The sequence below is a fragment of the Nilaparvata lugens genome, chromosome 3 (genome assembly GCF_014356525.2).
Source record: "Nilaparvata lugens isolate BPH chromosome 3, ASM1435652v1, whole genome shotgun sequence".
Lineage (NCBI taxonomy): Eukaryota > Metazoa > Arthropoda > Insecta > Hemiptera > Delphacidae > Nilaparvata > Nilaparvata lugens.
Genome location: NC_052506.1, coordinates 86,675,225 through 86,698,691, shown reverse-complemented (window position 1 = coordinate 86,698,691; position 23,467 = coordinate 86,675,225). Strand labels below are relative to the sequence as shown.

The following is a 23,467-nucleotide window of genomic DNA, read 5'->3' as shown; positions in this document are numbered from 1 at the left end:
GATCAAATTCTGTCATTATAACGTGGACCTCACTATAGTGGATGTTGCGCTGGCATCAAATACTAGAATAATACTGTATTCTGCATCATACAATGATAAAATTCACGTAAATTCAATTGATATTGGAGATTTTCTATTTTCTGATATTTCAAGGAAAAAGAAAGTAGTTTGGTATGAACTTTTGGCTCAGAAAGAATGAAACAGTGAATTATAAATTGAAAATATAATTCCTTGTACTATGCAAGGATTACATTTTTCATTTGTTTTTAAAATCAAGGAGTAATTTAATAAAATAATATCAATAATTCAGACTATTTTTTTATGGACTTTAGTATGTTTTTCAAGCAACTTCTTATATTGTCTGCTCTCAATTCAAGCAATTTCAATTTTTATTTTGTCAAGATAGGATGCAAGATGTCGTTGAGGTTTTGAATTCTTTGTAGGATATTTTCTGTTTCAATGATTTTTTCAAAATACAATTGAGAATATAAATCCCATTGATATAGAGAATATATATACTATATATATCAATGATAAATCCAAATAAAACTTGTCATCGCCTTCAGAATATTAATAGCATTAGTAAACTAGTTGTCTTATTCAGGTGGCATTGACTTGTGCTTTTTGTTTGTTGACAAGTTTGCATTCACTTGTTAGTTCTGTCGTATTTATTAATAAATCCTGATTACTTTATTTATTTTCGTCTATTACCTGTAAATAAAATGGATGGGATAGAAGGTAAATTTATATTTTTTTGAAACACCATTTGATTATTCTTAATAGCAATAATTATATAAAGTTAACCTAACCTATTTGTAAGCTCAAAGTAGTCTGCCGGTCACCATATAATAAACTTAACGTTAATAATAACTATTTTTCAACTCATACTTATAGTATACAATTAAATGTTTATTCGATAATCTTCTATATTATATAATATCTTACATAGCAGACTCATTTTTACAATGTAAACAAATTTTCAATTATTTTTTCATCCTTTGTGTTACAACAAACTGAACTAAGTTGATTGTTGTACCTAGATAACTCCTTTGAAACAATTCAAATTTATGCATTCTATTTTTAGAGGGAATTAAAAAGAAACAATTGAGATTTGATAGAATAGCCCACACCAGCATTATCCATACATAGAGGATAGGTTTTGCTTTAATGTCTCTGCCCACTGCACCGTATCTTACTAGGACCGGTATAGGAACGTGACCGGCACGTAACATGGATGCCAATGCTCACTGCTACTTATCGACAACTTTACATACACGTTATAAACGGGTTATATCAATACCTACTATTACTTCAAAAACTATCACTATTACTTAACCAGCTAAATAACCACTAAAAACTATAACCAGCAAAATATTCTCTCCGAGAAATCGTACGGTGACCGGTCATGGCACGTTTCTTTACGGTACGGTTACGGACCGATCTAGTGAACTATATTTTGTTGCATGTGCCGTTCCTATAGCCAGCCATCATGGGTAGGTCATCACGTACTCAGCGCATCTGGCTGGCTAATGGACCTACTAACTGAAGATAGAGGAAGTTATACCGGTACCGGTCCTACCATGATACGGTGTAGTGGGCAGAGATCTTTAAAATACGGTAGCCTATGTTTTCAACTCGCAAACATTAATCCCAATGCATATTTCTAAATTATTCATAATATTGTTGAAATCGATAGCCAAATTCAGATAATATAGTGGGAATTCTTATCTTCTTGAGTATATTAGCGAAATTGCATGCTGTCTATTTCATAGGATCCTATTCTATTGTATCCTACACTGGTTTAATGTTGCGTTTAGAATAAGGGTAAATTATTTAAAATTGAAAGATTGGATTAATAAAACATTGTAAGAAGAATATTATTTTTCGAATTCAAACTAGTTTCTGGCAATGTTTACCGAGATATTTCTCCGATATTTTCTGGTGTTTTTACCGGATCAAATATTCATCTTACTAATTTGATATACAATAATATTCTATAATCGTGTGTTTGTCTTGCAGTTCCGCCTGTCCCAAAGCGTGTAATCGAAAGAGAAAAGCCAGTTGAACGACACACTGAAGAAAAAATTTCAGAAGGACATGAACCAACTTTCCCAATTACGCGGAAAGGAGTCCTCACTTCTCTTGTCACTGGAAAGGCAATGGAAATTCCGGAAAAGGATTTGGTCAGTTTAATTTAACCTACATATTCTTTTTCACTTTCCTTGCCCTATTACCATAGGTAAAGAAAGTATTGCTTTCCGAAAAAATTTAAGATACCCCAATTTCTAATTTCTATACGTTTCAAGGTCCCCTGAGTCCAAAAAAGTGGTTTTTGGGTATTGGTGTGTGTGTGTGTGTGTGTGTGTGTGTGTGTGTGTGTGTGTGTGTGTGTGTGCGTGCGCGCGCGCGTCTGTGTACACGATATCTCATCTCCCAATTAACGGAATGACTTGAAATTTGTAACTTAAGATCTTTACACTATAAGGATCCGACACGAACAATTTCAATTCAAGAATGCAATTCAAGATGGCGGCTGAAATGACGAAAATGTTGTCAAAAACAGGGTTTTTCGAGATTTTCTCGAAAACGGCTCCAACGATTTTGATCAAATTCATACCTTGAAAAGTCATTGATAAGCTCTAACAACTGCCACAAGTCCCATATCTGTAAAAATTTCAGGAGATACGCCCCATCTATGCAAAGTTTGATTTTAGATTCCCAATTATCAGGCTTCAGATACAATTAAAACAAAAAATTTCAAGTGGAAAAGATTGAGCATATAAATCTCTACAATTAAAGTCTAGTAACATTTTCATCTAAAATTGAAAATAAGCTCTATTTTCTCGAAATTCGAGAAAATAAGATTATTCGATTGCAAACTGTTAGCAACTGTTGATTCTATTAAATCATTCACTATGAAGAGATAGCAGTCTCCGTGTGTCTCCTGCGTTATTGTCCTGTCACCAGCTGGCTCAGATCGTTGAATAGTAGACTTGAGATGCGCGTGAGCACTAGCGTCATGTGATCAATTTTCATTACGGCAAGGAAAGTTTTGTGAGTGCACCACACCAGATTTTTCAAATGATACTATATTAATTTTTTTATTAATAAAATTTACCTCACAGTAAATTGAGTTGTGGGTGTATGTGACCTGTGATGTCTGATATGTAAATGTAGCGCAGGGAAAAGGTGAACTTGTTACTTTGCTGTAATTTAATCTGCAGTTGTTTGAAGTGTTGCACTTTATTGATTTGAACGTATTTCCATCACAAAATCATGGATCATTAAACTAGTGTGAAACATGCATCAGCCATGAGAGCATTTCTTAAAATTGGCGTTAATTGATGCACGGATAATATTATTTTTGGCAGCATTAGCACAATTTACTTTATAAACGTGCTCCTATGCTCAAAAGCAAGGTGCACTGTACTTGTTCGGTACTTGTATTTGTGCTGGCCCTGATGGGATCGGGTTGGTGCTTGAGGCCCTTACGGGATGAGCTCTTTTGGGATTTGGTCTGGCTCCCGTCTCCGGAAGTACTGGATCTTGGAAGAAGATCCAGAAGAATTGAAGTACTGCATCTGGATCTTGGAAGTTGCTGGTTCCCATGGTGAAGGGAAAAGGTCAAACAGGGGGAACCATAACACACGGGCGACTGTGTGACTCCGTCCCTGGGAGTAGCCTAGCTTATAGCAGTACGGTTAGGTGGAGGCTCTAGACCACAGGAACATGGGTACCCCCCGTCTCTGGAAGTAGCAGGCATGTGAAACCTCTGGGAGGCCAGACCTCGGGTCCCAGACTGTGGGAATTGGGTACGCCTCCGTCTCTAGTAGCATCATAGCATGTCGAAAAATCCTCTCACTGACCCTTCTTTCCGAAACGCTCGCGCCCCCCTTTGGGTGCCTGTGTGGTGAACGTGCAAGCGCCCGTCATGGAGACATATACAATTGGGAGCCACGAGTATTTTTCCTGGCCTGTAGACGAGTTAAAGGATACGTCCGGGCTTGCCCACGCGACGTACCGCCGGAACTGTAAAGTGGTGGTTCCACTCAATGCAGGCTACACTCTTACATGATTCTCGCCTATCGACTCGGCAGTGCCGTTGGGTAGTAGTTCGCTTGTCACACCTCACGGGATATGAGGGTGTCCACTTGGAGGTGTGACGTTAACGTGTGGTGTCGTGGCCAGAACCATGTACTTGTACTACAAGATTCTATGAACTGGAAGAATCCGTTGAAAACGAAATAATAGTACTATCATTTTCCCAGATTTTCTTCACTGGGTTGACTTGTTTGATTCACTGGTTTGATTTGTTTAAAAGTTTTTTTTTTAAACTTGAGTAGTGAGAATTAATTTTACCCTGCTAGAAAAAACAGTAGATAGCCCGTAGTTTGTGTGTCGAAACAATTATCAACTAATTTGACACCAATTCTTACTGTGATGAGAAACTGAGGATGTGTTCTAAGGATAGTGTTATCTTTATAATATTATTGTCCTCACTTGTCTGCTCATGGAATAAGCAATAGATAATAATAATAATGATGATGATGATGATGATAAATTAACTAAACTTCTTTCACATGAATTCTTCAAGTCTTGAACATTGAGGAACCCTCCTTCCTCTCTAATCGGTGATTTGGAAATTGGTATAATTATTTACGCTGACTTCAATTCTAGAATGATTCTAACTCGTTATTTTAATACATCATTTTCAGTTTGGACGTTGCCGTTTTGTATCAGAATTCGAAAAACTGAACAGGATTGGAGAGGGCACTTATGGAATCGTGTGTAAGTTCTATTCATAGATAATATATTATATTCTTTTAATCTCAATATTGTATTGTACAAATATGTAAAGGAGACAGATTTGGGGTGACCCCCGTTGTCTCCATTTATGAATGAATAGATAAATAAATATTGATACTTGATCAATGTAAGCTATAGGCTACTGACTGTTTAGATTAATCTTTATGTTTCCTTATTTATAATTAACTATGGAACTATGCTCAAGGAATTATCCTCTATTTAATATTCTTTCACTTGTATAGAACATAAATATAGTTTCAAATTATTTTTCAAATGCTACTATTTCATCCTTTGAAAATATTTATTGAAGTTCATACTCCCGACATAACTTAATGAAATATTTATTCAATGTAAAGGGAAGAAACTCATATCGACAAGAAACAACTCACACACAGTATTTTTACCAGAATGGTGAGTAAGCAGGGTTGGCCCTTCGACCTCTTATCTCTTTTTTCTATTTTATTTAAGTTTTTGTCTTTTTTAGGATAAATGCAAAATCATGTCCACTGTTTAAAGATCCGAGGCATTTCAATCCTCAACAAAACTAATTATTTGCTTTCACAGAACGTGACAGATGCTGGCTAGAAAGGTTGTGAATGGAATATACATAATTAAATGATTTCTACTTGTATCAATAAATAATGTATAAATATGATGTAGAATTATCCGAGTATATTGATGATTTCATCTGATTCATCAACTGACGAGGACGAAACAAGTTTCAAGTAACTAGACGACGAATCTAGTTTCAAGTGGAAACTTATCGGATGTACCAGGATAATTCTACATCACATAATATACATTCTTGCATATGCACAAATATTATAAGCATTCGCAAATCTTTAAAATGTAACAAATATATGATTGTATCTGTAATGTTGTTTCAAAGCGTGTAGGGCAACAAATCTATCCCACGAAGTCATTTAATGTTCAAGTCCATTAAAATAGTTTCTTTTTTTTATTTTTTGCATTTTATTGAATGCCCTATTCAATTATTCATGTATGAAACTAGAAAGATATTTCTTAACAAGCCCCCTGTGGGTTGGGGGAGATTTGAGTCGATCATCGTACTCAAGAATGTGTTGAAAACCAGAATTCACCCACAGTATCCATGCTTGTCTTAGGATACGACTAAAATGGACCTCAAGGCAACTCCAGAAGTTGCCTTGCCTTCAAACCCACGGGATCTGGGGCAAAAAGAAAAACTCAAGAGACCAGAGATGGGTGAAACTCCAGGCACAAATGTGGATTAAAAGGCTGAGTCAAAGGTCGGGCACCCTAGAGGCAGTTTGGCGTCCCCTCTCTCAGCGGTAGGACCTACAAAAAGGCCAGGAGTGGAACTCACGTAGGTCACGAGTTTGTGGGTGGAGAGGCCAAAACTCACCATTGCTCAAAGAAGGGCGGCCATTTAGGCAAAACTTCTTGGGAGAGGTGAGGCTTTTGACCCTGCAGAATTTATAGATTTATTTATACATTCATACATAGGCTACAGTTTCGGAGGGGCAAAAAGAAAAACTCAAGAGACCAGAGATGGGTGAAACTCTAGGTACAAATGTGGGTCAAGAGGCTGAGTCGAGGGTAGCCGGGCGCCCTGGAGGCAACTTGGCCGCCCCTTCCTCAGCGGAAGGACCTACAAAGAAGGCCAGGAGTGGAACTCACGTAGGTCACGAGGACTAATCAGTCTGAAGAGACTGTCAAGCATATCACACTGGATTGCGACAAGGATTGCAACCAGGTGATGAATGGAATGTTAATATAGGGAAAAACTCCTGGCTCTTGTAAAGGACGTAGGTATTGGTTTGCCCAACTATCATACTTCTTGGGAACAAAATAAGCTTCGGTTGACGTGTGGGGTTCTTTGAACCTATAGATCCTTGAATCCGTCCCTTCAAAAACAAACAACAATAACAAGCTGTATTTTGTGAATGACTGTTTGCAGATCGTGCCAAGGATACGACCACAGACAAGATAGTTGCGCTGAAGAAGGTTCGGATGGTGCATGAAGTGGATGGAATGCCGTTGAGTGGTCTACGAGAGATATCAGTATTATTGAGGTGTAATCATGAGAATATTGTACAACTCAAAGAAGTTGTCGTTGGAAAAAGCCTTGAAAGGTGAGCGTTTGCTGTTTTTCAAGTTTCATAACTTTGTATGTAGACTTGGTCGTTGTACACAGAACACCAGTTTTTATTGTCACACAAAATTTGTTCACTCAGATTTACAATACTACTTGGTTTATTAAAATGGAGAAATAGTATTTTATTGTCATTAAACTTCAAAAATCAATACACGACGTCAAATAATTTGCAGTTCATGTAGGCTACAACAGACACACGTATACATCAAAAATAATATAACTATACTCAAATAGTTAATCATAACTAAACTCATCATCTAAAGACAAGAATTCAGTTTTAACATAGAAATGGCGTCCAACCAGCCACTCTCCTAGCTTACGTCTGAGAAAGATGATTGAGTAATCTTTAAAGTATCTTGATAGCTTGTTGCATTATTTGATACCAAAAACTTCTTAGCTCTTTGTTGATTTTGTCAGTCGGTTAGTATGTAAAATGATTATATCACATTGCTGAATAAAATGTCTAGGTATGTCCTGCCTACGTTTGAGATGAGGCATATAAAATGTAAACCAGGGCAATTATTGTGGAAGAAACTTTGGAATTCTGTCTTGTATTGGTACTAAGGTTGATCGTTTCGGAAAAGTACTCTGGTAACCATGCATTTTTAAAAATGGATCCAGCATTTACAATAACTGTATTTAGATCACATATTAATTTGTATTTTAATGAGAAATAACGTTCTTCATTATTACTTGTTTTCTAGCATTTTCCTCGCGATGGAATACTGCGAGCAAGATTTAGCCAGTCTATTGGACAACATGCAGAATCCATTTTCTGAATCGCAAGTTAAATGTATCATGCTGCAAGTACTGAAAGGTCTGAAGTATTTGCATCAAAACTTTATTGTTCACCGTGATCTCAAAGTATCCAACCTTCTCATGACTGACAAGGGCTGCGTAAAAATAGGTGAGTATTTATTTTTATAAGATGTTTATCCTGCTTCATAAGACTTGAGTTTATTTGTGCGTAAATAGTTGTTACCATCGGATGTAGTAGTCTAGAGGTCCTGGGTTTGATCGCATACATATTATTCAAAATATAATCCTAGATAAATTTAAAATTCTAGTTGAATCAATTTTTTTCACTTGAAATTGTGTGTAAATCAAATCATGAATTTTATTTTAAATTAAGGTTGAAAACAGTTTTGGGCGAATGTAGGCCTATTGTTTTCACCTGGATTGTATCTATTGTCTATGAATAAATAAATAAATATGACAAATATGACCAAACGTTTTTAGCCTGGTCATTCCTGTGATATACATCGTGATGGACACAATCAATATTGGCGGTCCCTTCTGAAATATGTCAGTCGTGAGACTCATTCACGGATTATGTAATACTTATCAGGCGAGGTGGAACTTCCGGATGTAACTCTCCACCAATTTTAAACTTCATAAATATTATTTAGATGTACGAATTAGTTTAAACAATCTAAGTAAATATGATTAGTTTGCTCATGGTGATTATTTAAAGAGAAATCTTATATTTTGTGTAATAGATTTTGTCTTTCGAAATAGAAAGGACACAATATGATGTGTTGAATGATTGATTAAAGTTTGAGTAGTAAAAAGGACTTACTTGAGCCTCCATTATCTACTAATCTACTATATCTAATAATGGACACAGTCTTTATCAACGTGAATGATTAAAACACATGTAGAATAAACAATACTTGTCTGTTCATTCACCTTAATAATATGAAGTTGTAAAATATTTTTGTCAAGTGTTTATATCCGACTTAATATTTACTTTCCTTGCCCTATTACCATAGGTAAGGAAAGTATTGCTTTCCGAAAAAATTAAGGTACTCCAATTTGTAAATTTCTATACGTTTCAAGGTCCCCTGTGTCCGAAAAAGTAGTTTTTGGATATTGGTCTCTGTGTGTGTGTGTGTGTGTGTGTGTGTCTGTGTACACGATATCTCATATCCCAATTAACGGAATGACTTGAAATTTGGAACGTAAGATCTTTACACTATAAGGATCCGACACGAACAATTTCGATCAAGAATGCAATTCAAGATGGTGGCTAAAATGAGAAAATGTCAAAAACAGGGGTTTTCGTGGTTTTCTCGAAAACGGCTCCAACGATTTTGATTAAATTTATACCTAGAATAGTCATTGATAAGCTCTATCAACTGCCACAAGTCCCATATCTGTAAAAATTTCAGGAGCTCCACCCCATCTATGCAAAGTTTGATTTTAGATTCCCAATTATCAGGCTTCAGATACAATTTAAACAAAAATTTCGAGTGGAAAAGATTGAGCATGAAAATCTCTACAATTAATGTTCAGTAACATTTTCACCTAAAATTGAAAATAAGCTCGAAATTCGAGAAAATGTGATTATTCAATTGCAAACTGTTGGCAACTGTTGATTCTATTAAATGATTCACTATGAAGAGATAGCAGACCTCGTATGTCTCCAGCGTTATTGTCCTGTCACCAGCTGGCTCAGATCTTTGTTTATAAGTAGACTTGAGATGCGCGTGAACACTAGCGTCAGGTGATCAATTTTCATAACGGCAAGGAAAGTTGTGTGAGTGCGCCACATCAGATTTTTTCATTTCGTTTCCAAAAGGTGATAATGATATGTTTAAATTGCAGCTGATTTTGGCTTGGCTCGTTGGTTTTCACTGCCAGTGAGACCTATGACACCGAAAGTTGTGACGTTATGGTACCGTGCGCCTGAACTTCTCTTGCAAGCCAGAACTCAGACAACATCGGTCGATATGTGGGCTGCTGGATGTATACTCGGCGAACTATTAGGTCAGTCAATTAGCTAAATCAATAAATTTAATAATTTTTTATTCTTAGGCTGGTCACACACCGATTAGTCAAGACAAGACTAGTCACGTTTAGTCACAATACATCACATTGCTGCTTATGACGCAACACATTCTGATTAGTCATTGCAATTAGACATGACTCCATACAACTATGTGAAGTATTGTGACTAGTCTTGTCTTGACTAATCGGTGTGTGACCAACCTTATAACACTTCGTTGTCAGTTTTCGATATGTTAAGAATGCATTTATTTTGTGGTATGACAAGATGATCGCTATTCAAATTAGCAAACTAGCAATTTCTGATCATCATAAAATGATATTTTTCTGTAACTGTTAGTTACATATATTTTTATGTTTTCTTGAATTTGTATGCTGTCCCCCTGATGATGTCAATAACATGTATTTGCTCATGGTAAAGAAACATTTTGAATTTGAAGCTGTTTTGAAATTAAATTGTTTCCAAATTATATTATTTGTTCTAGAAAAATTCTACAATATCTTGTTGCGTTTTTAAAAATTTTATTCTGCTCTGCAGTTAAGAAATAAAGTGCCAGTTGTGCAAAACTCGCTAAAGTCTGTTAAATTTAACTATGATTAAGTACTAATTAAATATGTCTCCTGCTTCTTTAATTGGTATTTAAACGTCATTTAATCACCTTTTCAATTTTACAGTCTTGTGCTACAGGCTGTATGCATATTATATCTTATTATTTTCCCAATCATCAAATCTAATCAAACCTATCACATAGAAAACCATTGTTGGTAAGGTATTCTACCTCCCCGCCTCTCTCCATTTCGCCACTTTATGACATAAAGTAGCCTATTGGTTTTTATGTTTTAATTGTTATGTATACATTTTCTGTGTTGTGAAGTTGATTTTGTGGTAAATATCCGTATTAAATAATGAAGAAGACTTCATATTCTCAAACCACTGATTTATCAAAAAAATTGAGGTACTATCACAGAATACAATACAGAATGGAAAGTCGGTTAGTATCCTGACGCAAAAATCCACCGTCTTGAAAGAAAGTTGAGCATTGTAATAGTATAGATAGGATGGGAAGTTCGGATCACTTTACTGATCCGGTCAATCGGTCTCGTTCACTGCCGCGACACAATCAAAAGACCCGGATAGCGGTAATTTTAATTTCTAACAAGATGGCGCAGTCACGTGACGTGGTCTTTGTCCACTCAAGTATTGGCGACATGTAAAAAGCATTGGTTGGATAGGCGTTTGATTAATAGTTTTCATTCTGTATGTATTCTTAGTCTCTGAAACCCTTAGTTTGCAGCATTAGTCTTGAATAAATAAATATAATTTCATTGCCATCACATTCATAGAACAAAAGATAACGTCAATACACAAAATATAACATACTAATAGAAGTAAGATATCACTGCTTACAGCATGAGCTGTGACTCTTGTCCACAAAATAATGATAACTAAAGGTGCATGAATACAAAAATACAAAAAGTGCATAAATACTTATGGAGTACAGTGCTGCCAGATTTCACAGAATCCATAGATCCTTTAAAATAATTGTATGAAAGAACGAAAAAGAGAGCGTAATTCTTTTTGATAGAATCAGCATAAAGATGGCAAATATATGCTCCTATTGTTCTATTGAAATTACATTGGCTGCAAAATAAGGTTTGCTCGGATTATAGTTTCATTTGTTACAACATTATCACTAGTATACTAGTGTGTTAACTAGAGATTGAGTGCCGGTTGCACAACATCAGGTTAAATTTTAATCGTGATTAATTCCACGAGAACCAATCAGAGAAGGCGTTTTTGAAAAGACGGCTTCTCTGATTGGTTCTCGTGGAATTAATCACGGTTAAAATTTAACCGGCTGTTGTGCAACCGGGCCTGAGTGTTTACTACAACGTTTTTACTGCATTACAATCTCGGAATTCACTAGGGATTGAAAATGGTGTAACAACTAAAAGATAGAATATCAAATGTTTACTACAGAGATTAAGTGTTTACCACATTATCAATCTCTGAATTTACTAGAGATTGGCAGTATACTAGTAGTTCTGTGAACAGTAGACCTCACGCAGTTTTCTCATCCACAAGTATCTGATGTCACCTGTTTGAAATGTTAACAAACTCAGTTCACGTTTTAATTTGTATTCCATATTATATAATTCATCCAGGTCCAAGATAATCTTTTGATTATGAATAATTATTCTATAGTCTGATTAATCCTATCTTCAGAGCAGACGATAGTGATATCGTAGTATGGAGAAATTCATTTTCTTATTATCCTTAAAATGCAAAATTTCAAAAAACTTTATGTATACATCGACGCGCAGTTGAAAAAGGAATATTCCTGCCAAATCTCATCGAATTCTATCAACGCGTTTGGCCATAATCGCGTTACATACAGACAGACAAAGAAAATCCGAGTTAAAACATAGACCTCACTACGTTCGGTCAACTAACCAATACTACCACTATTGATATTTTGGTAGTATACTAGCTTATTGGTTATTGTGTAACAACCGAAATTGTATCTCTAGTTGTTTTGACAATATCAAGACGATTTCATTTGATTTGAACCATTTTGCTGGTTTAATGTGTTTTTGAGTATTTTGAATAGATTAGTATGTAATTGAAATTTGCTGATTTTAATGTGTTGTGATTTTGTGGTTGTCGGTTGTTGGCACAGGCCACCAGCCGCTGCTGCCGGGCACGTCGGAGATCGCGCAGCTGGAGCAGATCGTGGACCTGCTCGGCACTCCGTCGGACGCCATCTGGCCGGAGTACTCGTCACTGCCGGCCCTCGCCAACTTCAGCCTCAAGGCGCAGCCCTACAACAACCTCAAGCAGAAGTTCCCCTGGTTGTCGCCGGCCGGCCTTCGCCTGCTCAACTTCCTCTTCATGTACGATCCCAAGAAGCGCGCCACCGCCGAGGAGTGTCTGCAGAGCTCCTACTTCAAAGAGCAGCCGTTACGTGAGTCAATAATCTCAATTACCAATCGTATATGTGAATATACGAATTTATTTATTTAGCGTATGGCGCTACGACACAAATCTTTATGTTATCTAACATAAAGTAATGTTATGTTATAGTACTTTTTGTCATAGTCATTCAATTTCAGCTGTTTTACATTCATGAAATCAAGCCGGTAAACTGCTGATTGTAGAACAAATAAACATATGATTCTCATTACAGCATACTATACTGTAATAAAATCATAGATTTTCTTTACAGTCGAGTATGTTTCCTAGTTCCGAATTTGGAACAGCAAAACTGCCGCCTTTTAGCGCTCCATTTGGATGTTTTGTCAACTACAATCAAGAAATTCCTGATTCGAAACTTGTAAACTAGGTTATGTTTATAGAATGGATGTAGGTCAGCAGAAGCAGGTAATGTTTTCTGTTTCTCAATTATTATTTTCTAGATTATTATGACAAAAAATAGTGTAAGTTACTTGGTCGTGAATGTCTTTTGCAGTGCTCGGATGAAATTCTAGTCTCGGCTAACGCCTCGACTAGAAACATCATTCTCGCCTGCAAAACGGCCCTTCCCGTCCTTGTGACTTGAGATACTATTACGTAACAAGTCCGGTAACGATAATTTACCGCATAAGTATGATTGTTTCTGCCCGAAACGTAGTTCAGGGCAGAATTATCATACGAATGCGGTAAATACGTTACGGTACAAGTTAAGTACAATATTTTTTGCCAAGAAACAGAAACCATTACCTGCTGCTGTTCGAGCTACTGCATTCTACAAACATGACCTTGCCCATAGCGCCTAGTTCATAACAGACAGACCCTTCGAGCTCAAATAAAATAAGAAAGGCCTAAATTATAAGATTTCAGATGAGTTCTTAAAACTTGAAAATCCTTGAATGAGTTATTTAATTATTAGAGTTAGTATATTACTCAGATGTTATGTCTACTGAGTCCTAACATACTCGACTGTAAAGAGAACATATGATCTCTTTACAGTATAGTATGCTGTAATGAAAATCACATGTTTTCTTGTTCTGCAAACAGCTGTTTACCGGCTTGATTTAATGCATGGAAAACAGCTGCAATTGAGTAAGTATGACAAAAAATATGTTTTATAAAGGGGGTGCAATGTTAGTTGGCCTCCTCGTGGTGCACCCTGGATAACGCTAAATGAGCTAACGCCTACTGGCGGTCAGACAAACGGTTGTTCTGACCATACACGACACAACTTGGGCCTTCTGTCCCAATTTGTCATTTAAATGTAGAGAGTAAAGGCTATTCTAAGAGCCAGTATTTATAAAAATATACAAATTATCGAATATATGAATCGTGTGTATTTCACTTGCAAAACTTGTATCATAAGAACGCCTGTGAAAAGGGTGTATTTCAAATTGTTCAGAATTTCAACCTTTCGTTAAGCAGATACTCGGTTTAAACGGAGAAATGTCAGCTGTTCGTTTAAACCCCGTTAATGAAACACATTATGAAACCATATCTACAAGTAAACGTGGTTTAGCGTTATACGTAGTGTTAGCCCTAAGTATTATAAATTGATTGGTTGAATCAATGCCATCTTATTGCAAATTGTAATGGTGATGTTGCTATGTTTATGGTGATTTTGCAGCTTGTGATCCGAAGATGATGCCTAGCTTTCCGCAGCATCGCAACCTGAAAGCTGGCAACAAGGCCAATCCAAATCAAAGTGGTGGTGGTGGTGGTACTAGTCAAGGAGGTGCTACAGACACAGGCGTCATGGACCAAACTATGAATTTGCCTACAATTTCCGATCTGGTATGTGTACACAAATTAATATCATTTTAGCTCATTCAATTTCCCGCGAGAAGTTGATTATTCTTACTGGGAAGATTGTGACCCAAATCAAATCTATATTCCTTTCCGAACCTGAAATATATCTTGACAATACAAGAAATATTTTCAATTCTGAAGGATATTTGTATAATAACTGTCTCATCACTCTTAAAATAAGTTTTCTCAAAAAATGTATTATACCAGGTATCCAAAAAGTCACCATTGTAATTTCACCATTGAAAATATTAATTTTCCCCAATGCAAAGCCTATGGTAGTAATTGGAATACTGTGTACATAATACAGTATCCTTTCCTGCTCAAATCAAACCTGTACTGTAGACTAAGAAGAGTCACGTCATGTCAATTTGAAAATTGTCTCATTTTCAATTGATATCTTCTCATTTACATTTGACGATTTCTCGAATACAATTCACTATTCTTGATTACATGTGATGACTTCCCAAATACAATTGACTATTCTCATTCATATCTGACATTCTCTCAATTACAAGTGACTATTCTCAAATACATTTATACTTTCTCAAATGAACTTGATACTTTCTCAAATACAATTGGAAAAGGTGTAGAAAACTAATAAAATACGTTTGTGTTTGTTTTCCAGCTTGGTTCGTTGGTGAAAAAACGAAGGATGGATTAATCAATTCATGGAAACAGCATTCCTGTTTTTAAAGTAATGTTTTTGTAAATTTTCTTTTAATACGATACAATAAAGTGTGTGAAATATCTACTTTTATACGTGATTTTCTTGAATAATATATCATATTAGACCAGTATAGTTTTATTTTTCATCATCAGATGAGGTAAATAATTGTTGTCTTAACGACACATTTCAGTTGTTTGAGGATTTAAATTTATTTCTTATGCATATCCAGCTTACAACGTTCAACTAGTAGAATTTATTTCATAGTCATCCTTGTGGCCCTTCTAAAGCTTTATTCAATATTGATGTTGATTCAGTTTATCTACATTTTATCTCATTCAATGTTAACTTTGTTTCCATTAGTTTCAACAACCCATCAAGTTTACAAATCTTGGGAGTTTTTTTTATCTGAATCATAAGAATATGTGTTTTAAATTCAAATCTATTATTCTCATCATATGTCGGCATTCTCATAGCGTAATGTAACTTCTCCACTCTCCATTTACCCCTAGGCAGATTCACACGCATCAGCATCAAATTCAGTGAAATTACAATTTCCACGAGTCATAATGGGACTATTTCCACTTAGCCCTGGCCGAGCGAATATGGATAGTCCAATTAGAACTTATATAGTGTGGTCCACCTTATAATGGCAGTGGATGAAGATAGAATAGCGATGCCGATTTTCTGCATCAATTAATTATACTGTCAAAAAACATAATTGTCATCGTTGTGGACCTAGAAAAGGATAGTACCACCGGCTTTGTCAAATGATAGACAAGGATAGCAAAACCAAAGTTGATCAAATACTGTCATTATAACGTGGACCTCACTATAGGAATAATATTCTCACTGTACCGGATACTTTCACTGATACTGATGTGTGGGAATCCGCCTTTATATCCGTCACCCGCATCTCTTTTCCAGTCTTACACACAAATGATTTGCCTCCACCCCAAAGTCAAAACTATTAATGCATGCCAATATTTCGTGTCACAAAGTAAATTAATTTACATTTAGTGGTATGAAATATTATTCAAGGGTTGTTTTTTACAGTTTTAATTTTCAATATGTATCAATAGTTCACATAAAAGGTTCCTAATACTTTGTGATGGATTTTGTTATTTTCTTAAGGTACATATATAGAATTGACTTCCATATTAATAACATTGAAATTTCAATACTACTGTATACAGCACTCAAATAATATTTCTAGTCTAAATAACATTTCTATAAAATTCAGAATTAGAAAAATTATTCTATATACTTTTTTTTTAAATTCTCAATATCCAATAAACTCATTCGAAAAATTGTAATTAGTATTCAACAGTTCTAAGAAGTCTATAACAATTATTAAAATATTACAGTGTACAAAAGAAATGCTATTGAAATGGCAGTTTAGCAATTATGAGTAACCTACAAACTAGTTTCAATAGTCTAAGTAGTATCACATGAAATTTTCAAATTACTGTTGAGAATGAATGAATTTAGAAACAGATTATGAAAAAATCTCTTGACACCGATCGCGTTTAAAAGTTTCTTTCAATTATAATGAATGTACTAATCAACCCAATTTATCAATTTACAATTATTATGATACTGTGAAATAAATCAGTATAAATTATTGGAAAGCACATGAATTCTATCGATAAAATAGTCAATTTCTCAAGATTGGATGGCTCAAAAATACAGAAAATAATTTTGAGTTTCCTAAGTAAGGCCGGCCACTCAAGTGTGTCGAACATGTGTGAACACGTTCGACAGACAAGTTGTGTCATCAACGAAAGGCTTTGAACAACATTTTTTGGGTGCGTTTTTGTTTATGTATCTTGATTTTTTGTTTATTTTTTCTTCGCTGCTCTATTTGAGGGCAAATTTGGTTAATGAGGTTATTTTTGAGTGGCTTATTTATTTTTATTGGTTTACTTTGTGTTAGAGGCTGTTGTCAAACCTTTTTTACGTTCGAAGCCATTCGCGTAAATGTATTTTCAAATACATATCCGTTCACACATGTTCGACACACGTGGCCGGCCTTGGATAAAACATTTTTTTCAACTATACATTTTTAAATCATCTCCGTGAAATAAAAAGTACAACATGATTGTATTACGAATAATTTTTGGTAGATAAATAGCAAGTTTTTAAATACTACCTTATATAAACTTTTTACAATAGGATGGATTATTATTATTTCTTGTTACATGCATGGCTCAGCGTATTATGTAGTTTGCATCTTACATGTGTGTATCTGGAAAAGAAATAATTTATCAATAATGCAGTTTGCTAAGAGGTTTGAACAATTCTTAAGAAATAAATAATATATACCTTTCAACGACTGAAATCGTAAGAGATTTCTCGTCAACAAATTTCCGTTCAGTTGGATACCTTCATATCAGTTGTCTGTACGATTTTAGAATTATTATCTCAGAACTAACAAAGAATTGATTAATTTTTAATAGAGCCATAATGATGATTTGAGTTACTTTCAATATTATCTTTACGACATTTCTCTTTATGTACTTTGTTCCATTTCATTTCCACCAGCTAATAAAAACGATATAAAATGTTATAACACACATATAATATGAATGTAAATGTATCCTATTAAGGAATGACATTCCTTACCAATTTTATTTTGCTTGAGTTCAAGATAAAATACTGAACTTGATGTCCACAAATAAACTCTGCTCGTTTTATTCATGTTTTTATCTCTCAGATATAATTGTTGAGAATATACTTTAAATTTCATTTCTTGCTTTACTAAAGCGAAATAGCATATTCTTATTTGTTTCTTTTTAGGCTACACATTAAATGTCTATTAATTTGGACAACATACTGTCAATAATGTAGATTATGATGTTATCTTGCAAATAAACATGCTCAATCTTGAATGTCCACAAATAAACACTGCTCGTTTTATTTGTCTGTTTTTATCTCTCACATATAATTGTTGAGAGAATAAATTGACTTTAAATTTCATTTCTTGCTTTACTAAAGCGAAATAGCATAAATTATTAGTTTATTTTTAGGCTACTCATTAAATGGTTATATACTATTTGTATTTGGACAACTGACAATAATGTAGATTATGATGTTATCTTTCAAATCAACATTTGAAATGTAGATTATGATGTTATCTTTCAAATCAACATGCTCAATCTTTAATGTTGTGTTACGAACTTTATAATCAATTCTGAAACATCTAGAAGGATATACTAGTATATTTCGCACCTAGAGCAGAAAATGAGATTTTTCCGGCTCGAAATCGGTTTTCAAAACATTTTTGCCCATGGTACAATGTTGACAGGACAGTTTTATCAGTAAATCGCCATCAAATGTTCTATTAAAGCAAAATCCTCATCAACAAAATCCCAACGTCCTTTATTATCAATAGAATCACTAAAACCAAAGCTAAGGAATTAGATAAGTGGGTTCAAGAAATGATTTTCTTTGACTTAGGAATATAAATAAAAAATTTTTACCTCCATTACTTCTAGCCATATGGACCACCTCATTGTTACTTTTACTTCATTCGATCAAAACAGATTCCATCTTTACCTATTTATTACTTCTCTTTTAATAGCCTATAGGATTAGATTATCATTATAACTATTATTACTACATTTATTATGATCATTATATTACATTATTTCACTGAAATCGGGACTATTCACTAGATATGAGTTTTCCACAACGAAAATCAATTATTGTTCAATATTATTATAATTTATTATACCCGAATAAATTTAATAATAATGTATTTTGTTTGGTAATTATATTATTGTCTTACAAATATCTGCATAATTGATATCGGCTAGCGCACAAGTTCTTAACTTATGCTAGTCGAGCCTCGAATTGATAAAAAAGCTTAATGTTTTGCTTTCTCTATTTACTAATTTGATTGACATTTGTGTTTTATTACAGAAATATTATTTTCAAAGTCAAATGTATTTAGAGGACAATTCATATAATTGTAATGTATTTTATGGCAAATAAATTGATTTTGATTTTTGGTGCGAACGCTATTTTTCGCCACACACAAAAATAAACAATATATATATATATATATATATATATATATATATATATATATGAGAATAGTTGTTTACTAAATACTTCCGAAAGCAGAAGTGGAAGGTGATAGCTCTAGCAAATCTGAGGTGATCTGAATATCAGGAAATTGTCCAAGTATTTTATTTTTTATTCTGATTTGTCTAAATAACCTAAAAGATGATGCTCAATTATGTGAGGGGTTAAGTTTATATTTTTTTATTCTTTCAAATGACAATAAGATGATATCATTATAAATGTTTTAGTTATTGAATAATGAACACAAATAATGAAAAGGTTTTGATCAGCTGTTTTTGATCACCTTTCTTAGTTCCATGTTAGCGGCTGGAAAGGGTACTCTTTCCAGCCTAGGCCGGAAAGAAACCTGTTCTGACGTCAGACGAGAGTCGTCTGCAAACAATGTCTTTCAGATCTACGTAGGGACTGGAAAACAGCTGCTTTCTGTGCAGTGTGGCGAAAATAAATTTAGGGCTTTAAGGTGCATCAATTATACGGTTCTTAAATATTTGAGGAAACTTCGTCCCTGAACCCCCCCCCCCCTCAACCATTTGAACCCGCGACCCGGCAGCGCTAGCAGACTGAATGTTCCACTCGGCTAACCTAACGACATAACCTGACGAAATGATGGATTCATATTCCAATATCTCTTGATAAATGGTAGTGATATTGATGATCGCAATATGAAATTTTGAATGAAGATACAATAGATGAACATAAATATACGTTATGAGTTTACCTTTCAATGTTATCAGGAAGCAAACACATCAGGACTCCACAGTAGACGAAAGAAGAATGAGAACAGCAAATAATTGCAGTAGAACAGTAGACTCCCCAATGTCAATATAGACGTATCTGAAGCAAGTTAAGGACAACACCGACGCCTCAATCTGAGAGATAACGAGTGAGTTGTTTGGGAATGATTTTCAAAATTATTACAGAAGATAAGCATTTATACAAGTTACAAAAGTTATTTGATTCAAATGAAATAGACTGTTATGCCAAGTAGCTTACAGGGTCTGTATAATAAGTAACCGGACTGACCTCAGGAAATTTTTTAATGGCGGAAATATGTAAAAATTTTTCTTTAGGAATCTTCAAAGTAGTCCCCATTGGAGTCGATAACACGCTGATACCGGATTTTCCAATCCCTGAACGCTCCCTGGAAGTCGGCAACCTCTATGCTGTCTAGAGCCCTCTCTGTAGTACTGGCGAGTTTGTGCCACCCGGCCAAACTGTAAACGACCAGTACCACAGAGAGGTGCTCCGTCGACTAACCGCCCGGGTTCATCAAGTCCGTCCGGGGATTGCCGATTCGTGGATCCTCCATTACGACAAAGCTCCGTCGCACACCTGCCTGCTCGTCACCGAGCAGTTGGCCAAACAGTCGAGGGTAACGTTGCCACATCCTCCTTACAGCCCGTTTATGGTACCACCGGACATCTTTTTGTTCCCCAAGATCAAGAGACAACTTTCCTGAGGTCAGTCCGGTTACTTATTATACAGACCCTGTATATGCTTATCATAAGATTTTCATGATTGTCATGACTGAACGCTTGAACCGAGGCTCTGATCCTGGTGGCCAAAGTGAAAGGCATTTTGCATGTGCCCGAGATAACTGAGAATAATTTGGTGTTGATAAGACCGCGCAAATCTAGTATAGGCAACTTTACCAAGACAACACGCAAAATTTCATGTCAGAAAGTTAAATATTGACATACTATTCCATGTTCATATCCAATATCACGATCAAAGACTAGGATAGATCGTGTCAAAAATTTAAAAACTCAATTACTTGGATGGCGGCGTTACAGACTAGCAAAGTCACCAAAAATCTTCTAAACAGTAGAAGCTCCTCCTAATAAGCTACCTTGATAGGGTGTTCCTGGTGAGCACTCTCTCGCTGAGTGTGGCAGGCAGTTGAACATCCTGATTGTCAGCACTGGAAAACAATCCTTGACCCTACACAGACGACGGCGTGGCAAGTCCACGTTGATCCTCCCTCAATTGACATAAATGTGCACTTTCTCTCTTCTTGAAAACGATGACAGGTGTTTTTTGACATGAAGTAGTGATGCTAATATTTACAGTCTATACCGTTAGAATATGGGCAGGCAATGAGCATCGAACTTGCTAAACGTCATCGCACGGAGTGCTTTCTTTTGGAATAGGAGAATGTCCTTTGCATGAGCCGAATGTCGCCACACCAATATTTCATACTGGATAAACACCGCGTGAAACAGCATAAGCAATCGTTGGGCACTCAAAAGTCCTCTCATTTTACGAAGTGAATAGATTACTTGTGACAGCTTTTTGCAAACTCCAACAATGTGAGGCTCCCAAGACAATTTGATGTCCACGCTGATAGAGACAGGAGCTGCTCTAAACCTAGCGCCGCAGTGCAGGATGGTTTCTTACAGCTTGGCGTTGTTGTCATTCGAGATGGGTGTCTGGCTTGGAAGTGTTTCGGCCGCATTGCAGGATGACTGTTAACGGTTGCCGGAAGATCAACAGCTGGATTTTTTTCGTTATTTTTGGTGATAGAGAAATTCTGATTGCAGATTCGTTCTCAGCGACCCCAAGTTTAGCCTAAAGGCTCAGAATGTCAACAATGTTTTTAAATAATTAAAAATCATCATGAAAAGTCATTAATATGGTAGTACACCACGTTTCTGGAAACTTTTTACTGGTGACTGGAGTTATTATTGACTCACAAAAATAAAAATAGTCGTGAGAAAGAAAACTGCTGATGAACGCGAATAAGACCGTCACTCCATTGTTCTATTGTCTCGGCTGCTTGGCTGAGCCTGGCTGGAGGGATCAAATAACCGACTGGTTTGTTCTTTCGTCTGTCCGCTAGGCGTAACTACGCCGACCATTGCTGGGTGGGAGGTGTTACTGCGGCCGCTCGCATTCCCACCAACGCTGCTATTATTTGCTGTCTCAGCGCCTAGTCCGATTCAGCCAAGCAACCAGCCTGCACTGCGGAGCTAGGTTAACATCTGCTAATCTGGCCAAAATACACATTATTTCCTGAGTTTTGCTCTCATTCAACTTTAGCTTATTTGCGCAGAACCAACTCTTGGCTTCTTCTTTGATATGTAATATTACCGTCATCTTAAGGAGTGTAAAATTGAATCTATACCATAATTCCTAACATTGAATCTATACTATTATAATGGATTTAGTACGATACCATATCAAAATAACTAGAAAATGCATACGTTTATATATCTGACTACCCCGTAAAGTATAGGTTAATCTAGTTAGAGTCTAAATTAGAATCGATTCAGTAGTTATTAATAATTTTAATTGTAATCAGAAAAATGACAGTAAAATTTTATTTTAACTGCAGTAGATTAGATTAAAAACAAGATAGCCTATCTGATTGACAATGGATATGATTACCGGGGTATGATATCATTTGAACATTTTACTTGATAACCTATAAATTTGATCCTTAATACCGATAAATATGATGCTTTACAGTAGCTATTATTAACAATTAAATTTGCAATACATTGAATTATATTACATAAATATAAATTATAACCTCAAAAGGATACTCATAACAACTCTTTCCCAAGTTTCCACCATGTAAAGTTCTGTAACCATCAAGTATCGAAAATACCAGTAGTTTATAAATTTCCACACTGTCCAGAATGATTCAAACATTTTATTCAATCAAATGCACTTGATAAACTCAATTTGATTATTGGTATGAATACGCAGACATTGGGGACTTTGAAAAAGATAAGAAAACTAGAAAAGAACGATTGACGGATTGACCATGGACGAGTCGCTGAGAGGCTAAATATCCAAATGAGGTTCAAACTCAACCTGTAGCAACGAGCTATTATAGTAAAATATAGAGCGGCTGAGTGGCCACTATTCCTGTTACGAATTGAACATTGGCAGCCATGACAGAGAGAGGCAAGAAGCGGCGGAAAATTTGAATGGCCCTATTGTTATAATGGGAACTTGCATAAAATACAAGGCACAAATCAGTTATATTTAATAGTAACTACATTGGATTTTTATTGAGCATTTTAAATGCATGTATTACAGTTGTTATGCATCCATAAAATTAACTGTTTGAATTGCTTTACTTGAAGCCTTAGTTACATTGTTGATACTGCTTAGCCGTACAAGTGCTCTACAAGTTAAAAAGCCATACTGTAACTGCAAAATTATTATGATTTTAGAGATTGGATTTTAATGTTAT

General features: G+C 35.4%; 1 protein-coding gene and 1 long non-coding RNA gene across 2 annotated transcripts; one reads left to right on the top strand and one right to left on the bottom strand.

The window, feature by feature from the left end:
• The first annotated feature begins 580 nt into the window (after positions 1–580).
• On the top strand, positions 581–17,243 carry LOC120348833 (cyclin-dependent kinase 10-like). The gene is made up of 9 exons (XM_039424909.1): positions 581–738; positions 2,020–2,183; positions 4,716–4,788; positions 6,746–6,920; positions 7,648–7,850; positions 9,551–9,712; positions 12,412–12,696; positions 14,329–14,495; positions 15,136–17,243. The coding sequence occupies exons 1-9, from the start codon at positions 723–725 to the stop codon at positions 15,169–15,171; spliced, it is 1,281 nt and encodes a 426-aa protein (XP_039280843.1). The 5' UTR covers positions 581–722; the 3' UTR covers positions 15,172–17,243.
• LOC120350621 lies at positions 16,296–23,131 on the bottom strand. Its single transcript, XR_005570945.1, has 3 exons — positions 22,809–23,131; positions 19,982–20,097; positions 16,296–17,422 (listed from the first exon to the last, which is right to left on the bottom strand). It is a non-coding gene; the product is annotated as an uncharacterized LOC120350621 (long non-coding RNA).
• Positions 23,132–23,467: the final 336 nt, after the last annotated feature.

What these genes read in the sequence shown, in the direction of transcription:
- LOC120348833 (XM_039424909.1), top strand. An exon ending in AAATTCCGGAAAAGGATTTG is followed by an intron (nt 2,184 to 4,715) that starts GTCAGTTTAATT and finishes CATCATTTTCAG; the next exon opens with TTTGGACGTTGCCGTTTTGT. An exon ending in GGGCACTTATGGAATCGTGT is followed by an intron (nt 4,789 to 6,745) that starts GTAAGTTCTATT and finishes GACTGTTTGCAG; the next exon opens with ATCGTGCCAAGGATACGACC.